The sequence below is a fragment of the Benincasa hispida genome, chromosome 11 (assembly GCF_027475165.1).
Source record: "Benincasa hispida cultivar pf3 chromosome 11, pf3_genome.v1.1, whole genome shotgun sequence".
Lineage (NCBI taxonomy): Eukaryota > Viridiplantae > Streptophyta > Magnoliopsida > Cucurbitales > Cucurbitaceae > Benincasa > Benincasa hispida.
The window spans coordinates 56,450,639-56,458,911 of NC_143488.1; the positions used below are offsets into that span (position 1 = coordinate 56,450,639).

Below are 8,273 nucleotides of genomic sequence, written 5' to 3' on the forward strand. Positions count from 1 at the left end.
ATAAATTGAATTTTTCTTATTATTTATAAAAAGTGTATTCATTAGTTTAATTGAGTTAATTTAGAAAAAAAGTTTAATTAAACCCTATTTACCTCCACTCCAGGGTTGCAATATCGATCCAACAGTCTATAGTACACGAATAAGGTTGCGTACCTTATTTTGGGAACACTATTAGATGCAACACACTTTGTAGATGTTACAGATGTTGCAAAATACTACAAATAAAGTGATTTTAATTCGTTCATGTAGAGACATGAGGACTGGAGGCATCTTATATAAAGAGTTGGCATAAGATCGGACCAATAAATAAGTTACTCTTACTTTATAACATTGTTTACTATTTAAGACTAACTATTTCAAAGCGATGATTTAGCTAACTTAACCTTAATCCTAAGCTAACTATGAATTCCTGTTTATTCGAGATTATCCTTAGATTTGCATAGGTGAGGGCTGACTTAATAACACTGACTCAATAAGCCTCCCATTTCAGGAGTAAGACTAGGTAGATAGCTGGGGACATAAAGTGCACGATGGAATTATCTCCTACCCGCTTTTAGGAATAGTAGAGAGGTTATTCCTTTAAGTTTCGACTTCCAGTCTTCAACAAGGGGCCTCACCTTGTCCCGAAAGGGACTTGATTTGATGATTGGATCACAAACCAATTGTTCATTAGAGAATCAGTGGGACCTAGGAAATAAGAATAATCTCGGGGTAAAACAACTAATGACCCAACCATTATTACGAACAACCTGTGAAGGGTTAACTTACTAATTATGATTATATCGAGTGGATATAATATATCTAAAGTGAAGGGAGTGCAACTACTGGGCTTTAGTAAAGTGACCCAGTAGTGTCACACCTCACCCCAGACCACCCTCTTAGCCTAGAGAAGGGCGTGATTGCAGTAGTTATCAACCCTTTGGCTGACACTTACTGCCTAATAACTCTTGCGGAATAACTCTGATACCAAAATATAACTTATATACAGTGGAATGTCTTTAGGCCAAAAATTTATTAATTTAGAAACATAACATATTTAGAGTCATTACAACACTAGATTCACAAGTCCCAAAACCCACAAACCCTAGTCCCTATATGAACAACAGTAACATGTGTACAATATTAACAGTAACCACCTAAACAGATGGGTTACAAATCTCTTTATTCTTTAGTGGCAGAGCAGATTTCGAGCTATCTTCAAAGGATTTGACCGCTACCTGTGGGAGGGGGGAAAGAAAAAATTTGAAAACGGGGTGAGCTTACGGCCAGTGAGTGACTTAAGAAAGATAATTGATTCTCATGCAAAATCTCAATAAAGAGTTTAACTGAGATATAAGCTTCTACAGTACTTGTACTGCAGCATAAACATTTTTCAAGCATAAAACATATAAAGTTGTCTTAATCATAAAACAGTAAAACTATTTCTCAGTTGAGAATAACCCTTACTATGGATAAAACAATCCCAACACTAATTGTAAGTCAAGAGAGAACCCTTTTGGTCAATCTCTGACTCTAACTACCTACGTGCACATGGCCATACTATGTACTGTCACCTTAGGTACTTCTATTCAGATACCTTTTCAAACGTCCTTCAGTATCTGGTTGGTTTGGTACCTTCTCAAATATCCTTCAATACCAATAGATACCTTCTCAAATGTCCTTCAGTATCTAGTTGGGTGGATACCTTCTCAAATGTCATTCGGTATCGCGTTTTAAGTAACACTAGTCATAAATGACTTTCTCTTTAAAGCACGTAAAGTATAACACATATAAAACACATGGCTTTAAAGGTACTAACGCATGCTGAGTATATATAACACATATAAATCGCTTTTTAACAACTTCTCACACATGCATGCGTTTAAAACATAATTCATAGTTTGCTTGAAAATCACTTTGTAAAACTAGCTGGCATGAGAATAATCTTCTTTAAAACATGTTTTCTATAACACGTTGTAATCAAACATTTTAAGCATATGTTTTAGTAAAAACTTTTTAGTCACTCACTTTGATTTCTTAGGAGCTTTTCACTCTAGTAGCTCCCTTTTCTACCTCGGGCTCCCTTTTCACCCCTAGAATTTAGATTCAACTTACAGCTTAGATTATTCATAGTTCTATCCCTTATTTTGAGATACTTCCTTCTACAAACATGTTTTGTCTCATAAAGCTTACCCTAAAATTTGAGCTTAGAACTCCTCGCGGTTTGGCCGGAATCACAGAATCTTCAAGACTGGCCCAAACTGATCTAACAGCCTGACCCTTCTGCCTTCTTCTTAGTTTCCAGCCCGATCCCTTCGGCTTTTCCTCCGGAAGCTCTACCCTGAAAACTAAACTTTCAGAGCTTTCAGGTGGCTTTAGAATCACTCCAAACGCACGAATAAATTGGGAGAACTCCTCGTCCCAAGTTGATGCATCCTCTTCAGATCTCACTGTCCAATGCGTCCTCTACGACTAACACATGGATTTGGCTCCAACGCAAGGTTTGCTCAACTCTCCCACTCTTTTTACGGTATTTTTGAATTTTGATCTAAAAATAAAGTCTTTTTGCCCTATTTATAGGCATCCATACCTTCTCTAGAATTGACACCACCTACTTGGCTGCATGGCCAAGTGTCTCCTTTTCACCCCATCAACGCAATGATGTGATCATCGCAAACTAAGTGTCTTCCTCCCACGTTGCCAATGCATGAGCCTCCAATCTGATGCCACCACCTCAAATCCTTAAGGCTTAAGGCTTTCCTCCCAAGAAGACATATGTTTTTGATGATGTTCTCCTGCTGATCTCATCCCTTGTATGCGTCCAACTCTTGGATGTTCAACACATAATCCATACTCAATGCATAGCCTATCATCAACGCATAGCAAGCCAAATTACTACCATCACAATTCAACTTAGCCATCGCAAGAGCTAACCATCACCAATGCATAGGGTGACCATCCATCCTCGACGCATGGCTCACTAGGTAGCATTGCACAACTTGCTTGGCATGGGTGCATGGTGCTAACCACCAACGCATAGGCGCGCTGCATAGGCTGGTCGCTCGACGCATGGGCGCGTTGGCTGCTTGACACATTGGGCGTGTTTGGCTGCATGGGCTGTGCGCGACGCCTTGATGCTTGGCCGGGTGCTTCGATGCATAGGCGTGCTGCTTCGACGCATGGGCGTGCGGCGTATGCTGGCCATCGCTCGCTCGCTTGGCTGCATGGGCATGCTTGGCTGTATGGGTTGAGCGCTTGGCTGCATGGCAGGGCACCTCGACGCACGGCATGGCTGCTCGACAGGGTGCTCAACACATGGGCGTGCCCGCTCGACGCATTGGCAGGGCGTTCTACCGAGGCTGCTCAATGCATAGGTAGGGTGTCTGGCCGAGGCTGCTCGATGCATGGCATGGGCGCTGGCCGAGGCTGCTCGACGCATGGCATGGGCCCTAGCCGAGGCTGCTCGACGCATGGCCTGCCTTTCCATGCATGCCTCACCTACTCGTGTGCTTTCTAATGCATCATCTCCTTTTTCCTTCTTCAGCCGCATGCCTTCACCAACCACTCTTCCAATGCATCAACACACAAAATTCTATACTTAGCCAAATTTCCAAATTTTCCCAAAAGTTAAACTTCCAAATTTCCTCTTTTCTTCAAATCTCCACTTTTTCCTCTACCATTCTACACTAGTTTCCACATCAACCTACTCATCACACTAGTCTTAGTAGGGAACATACTCAAGTAGAGAAATTAGGATTCGGGGTTCACAAGTAGTTAATAAATGGTGGTCAATTAGGTTAAAGAGTTTAGTTGGTTAATCTCGGATCGTTGGAGCCCATGATTTATAGGTCCATTAGGTCCCCTACTAGCTCACAAATGGAATGAACCTTAGAATAGTGTGGTGAGAGAATTTGAAACGTTCAAATTCAAATTAAGGAAATAAGTAATTATATGCGATATAATTACAAGTTTAGTTATCAAATCAAACAAAATTGATTAATATTTAAATATGATTTAAATATTAATTATGAATAGGGATTCATGGTGGTGGAATTGTATTTAATTAATTTAATATTTGATATAAAATTAATAAAATTAATTAACTTATTTAATTAATTATTAATTTTATTTAAAAATTAATTATTAAATTAATTCTATAAAATTAATCAAATTTCAGTTTAGTTAAAAGAATTAAAACTTAAATTTGAATTTAATTTGAAAATGAAATTCAAAATTAAATAGGAAATTGAGTTTTGGAAGAACCCACTAATATGGGATTTTTCCACTTTGAAGAACAATTCATTTTTCCACTCCAAATTCACTATTCAATGAAGTAGGAGTTGTCTCATAGTTAGGCAATTTGAATGCATGAAAGTCTTACACAAAACTCAAAAGGTTGAGCTGAAGATTCATTCATGCAAACTAGTTTTTGCTGAGAAAAGAGATTGAAGAAGGGTTCTTCAAGTTTCTACAAAAACCAGCTTCTCTAAAATTTTCCCCCAATTTTAAGTCCCACAACTCAATTTAAGGTCTTAGAGAATAGTAGGGAAGATCTTTTGGTGGTTCACAACCTGTAGCTGAGGAGATTAGAGCCAATTTCATGGATTGAAGAAAGTCTCAAGGTATGTTGCTAAAACCCTTATTATACCTTATGAACATGCTTGTTTTCATACTAAAATTAATGAATTATAGTGCTTACTAATCCTGTTTTCTTCCGTTGTTAGCTTACTTAAACCAACATATTTCAGAGTTTCACATGATGTGATTCACAATTTCAGTTTTATTTTCAAAATCCTGAGTATGATTTAAATGTTTTATTGCTAAACATATTTATGTTATTTATGATTTAAAGTATATTTTATTTAGGATAGTCACTCACTGGGTTTTCCAGCTCACTCTTTTAAATGTTTTTCTCCCCAGGTAGCGATCGATGTCCTGAGGCCTAGTAGTTCTACCAATCAATCACTTTTCAGACCCTCCGAAAGATTGCAATCTAGGTGACTCATAATGTTTTGTTATTGGTTCTTATGTCCATATCAGGGGGTGGGAAGACAGAGTGGAGTTTGTGTTGTATTTAAGTTTGGTTCATGAATTTGTTGCATATGTTGATGTCGACGTATGTTGATGTTGATATTTCTGGTTAAAACTAAATTATATTTTTAAAGTTGTTGCTGAATTTATGTGTTGAGTTCTAAAGAATTATAAATTGCTAATTAGGTTTAACAAGTGCTAAAATTACAGATTTCCAGGAGTGTGTTGGACAATAGTTGTTATAAGAGGGTTGTCATTTGCTGTCTTCATATCTCTTATCTAATTAAGAGGGTAATCTAGGAAGGGGTGCGACAAGTTATCTCCCTTCTCACGTGTAATTCACAAAATATGTTCTGTAACATTGGTAAAAATGAGAAAAGTTCTTTTAGACAAGCATCTCACATAATTTCCTCTCTACACAAAAAAACTCTCTCTCACTCTCAAAAGGACTTTTACAGAACCATTCATCTTGTAAAAGTGTTCTTCCCTTCCATTGAGACCCCACCATCTTGATTCTTACCTGAGAATAGCAAGGTTTCCAAGTGGTGGTGTCCTTGATCATGCTTATTTGTGTTTTTGGAAGGAGTTTTGAGTTGGAGGAAGATGTTCGTGGTATGAGGTGTTTGTGACATGGAGAGGATGTCTAAGAAGATTGTCTTCAAGGGTAAGTTCTCTTCCCTTGTAAAAGCATACTTATGTAAATTTATTTTTATCTTGTAATGTATATGTCTCTTTTTTCATGATTTCAAAATGAATTTCGATTGTACAAGCGTTCATGTGCTTATGTTGAGGAATTCGATTCCTTCATATCAGTGATAAGTCTATTAGCAACGAGTCTATCACTAATAGGAGTCTATCAACGATAGAATCTATCACTTGCAGATTTTACTATATTTACAATTATTTAAAAATGTTATTATACACTTAAAATATTAACCTTAAGAGTATTATCCATTACAATTTGTCTAAGAACAATGTGAAGTCTATTAGATATATTAACATATCATTGGATGATGTATCAAATTATGATGGAATAGTGGTAGTGGTTGATAGATGGAGGGGTGGGGAAGTCAAAGGCTACTTTGGTCATGGTTCAACTCAACCGCCCAAGCCGTAGGTGGAGAATAATTTAAGTTGAATGTGGCAGCCGCACCAATAAAAAACCAAAATTGTAAATAAAAAATATTAATATGAAATAAATATCTTAGGCAATGATGGGTGACAGGGGCTGGGCGATGGTCCTGAGCCACTAAAAATGGTATAATTTATTGGATTCCAATGGTGGTGAGAATAATTTAAGGGGACTCCGTGGAATATGAAGGAAGAAAAAGAGATAGCTGATAGCATAGGGTTTAGGGGGTTTTCGTAAGAAAATAAATCACATAGAATTTAAAAGTATAATATTAATTGTTTCTCACCCCCTCCGTCACAATTGTTTGTTCTCACCCCCCGTCCAAAGTCCATAAACAAACAAAGAGACATCACAGCATGATGAGGATGAGGGCAGGCTGGGCAGTTGCAAATTACTAATACATATACACACACAAAGGACTGAAGGAGGAGAGGAGAGAAGCTCTTTTGCATCCTAGGCTAGGCTACTTCCAGAGACAAGTGGTTAAATAAATAATATTATTAGGAATGACAAAGGTATTCCCAAACGGGCCTTCCTCCTCCTGCAGCGACGCCACCGAGACTGTCCTCACGGTGTGGAAAAAATCTATGTTGTTGAACTGCGAGGGGTTTACCGTGTTTAACGCCGACGGTAATTTGGTATATAGGGTGGACAACTATCTGGCAGGCAATAAGGGCGAGATCCTTCTCATGGACGCCGCCGGCAACCCTTTGTTCACAATCCGTCGCAAGGTACGTACTATATATATATATATGCTCTGGTTCTGTTTTAATTAACTCTTGGTTTAGTAATATAATTAAAAATAATACATATAGAGATTGAGCCTAGCCGATAGCTGGGTGGTTTACGAGGGTGAAACAGGCTTGAATCCCCCGCGGTTCTGTGCAAGAAAGCAGATAAATCTGCTTAAATCGAAGTGCCTCGCTCGTGTTGTTGAAGCTATGGGTAGGGGTGTGTATGAGATCGAGGGGTGCTACGGGAAGAGATGCTGTGAGGTGTACGATGAGAAGCGGAGAATAGTGGCAGAGATCAAACGCAAGGAGGCAGCGGGAGGGTTGAGCTTCGGGACGGACGTATTCCGCCTCATTGCTCAGCCTCAGATTGATACCACTGTAGCCATGGCCCTCCTCATCCTTCTGGATCAAATGTTTGGATCTTCTTCCAATACTCCATGACATTGACGCCCATCAAAATCAATACTTCCTTACTCTCATCCCCACTTTTTCCCTACACTCCTTTTTAATACCCTTTTCCCCTTCCTTCTCCAATTCACTGTGTACATAATAAACTATAAATATATATACTACAGTTTTCTAACAACAATCTTCCTCCCTCCCACCATCAACCCAACACCCCCTTTCATTTCTACTTATCCTTTTTTCTGCTTTTCTTTTTCTTTTTCTTATTATTATTAGGTCCAAATACTAATTTCGTTTGTTGGAAAGTTCAATCCTCTCATTTTCAAAATGCAAAGATCTGTAAAATAACCTAATATTATTTGGCTAATAAGTCTGAGATCTATATTATAGTTATAATAAGTTTTGAAAAAAGCAATATTAGTTCAAACAAAAACCATAGTACTACAACAAAGTTCTTAGATCTCTAGCATCGCTAGAATTGCATAACTGTCAACTATCAACAAAACTTCTCTAGCGCCACAATAATTGACATCCTCGGTTCGAACATTCAGCTTGGTCCTGAAATTTTAAAAATAGAAAAAGGGAGCATTCAACGATGGAGACGAAGAAATCGACAGCCAAAGGAGGGAAGGGAAGTGCAAAAAGTAGAAGTTGACTCTTTCATGTATAAATCCTTATATTTTAGTTTATATGTATTTTGGATTTGGGCAACCCAAAAAAAAAAAAATAAATAAATAAATTATTTAGGGAATGATGTCTTTTTTGCCGGTTATACCCCTACTATATAATGGTAATTACATCCCGTCATCCTATGTATATCGGAAGAAGTTGGAGATTTTGTTACGAATGAATATGTCTTATTTTTTCTTGCTTTTCATGGTTTTTATATATTTTAGTTGCATTTAATGATTTTTAATCCTAAAATAAGCATAAGATTCTGATTTTTGCAAATATCAGATTTACTTGTAAATATAATTAATAATTTTTAAATT

The 8,273-nt window shown here is 37.7% G+C and overlaps 1 protein-coding gene across 1 annotated transcript; it reads left to right on the top strand.

Annotated features, from left to right (window-relative positions):
- The first annotated feature begins 6,302 nt into the window (after positions 1-6,302).
- LOC120091248 (LURP-one-like protein (DUF567)) lies at positions 6,303-7,459 on the top strand. The gene is made up of 2 exons (XM_039049194.2): positions 6,303-6,873; positions 6,958-7,459. Exons 1-2 carry the CDS (start codon positions 6,649-6,651, stop codon positions 7,315-7,317), a joined length of 585 nt encoding a protein of 194 aa, XP_038905122.1. The 5' UTR covers positions 6,303-6,648; the 3' UTR covers positions 7,318-7,459.
- The last annotated feature ends 814 nt before the right edge of the window (positions 7,460-8,273 follow it).

Excerpts from the sequence above, each read along its gene's own strand:
- LOC120091248 (XM_039049194.2), top strand. The coding sequence starts at position 6,649 with ATGACAAAGGTATTCCCAAACGGGCCTTCCTCCTCCTGCAGCGACGCC. Across the intron at positions 6,874-6,957 it reads TGTTCACAATCCGTCGCAAG|AGATTGAGCCTAGCCGATAG; the intron begins GTACGTACTATA and ends TAATACATATAG.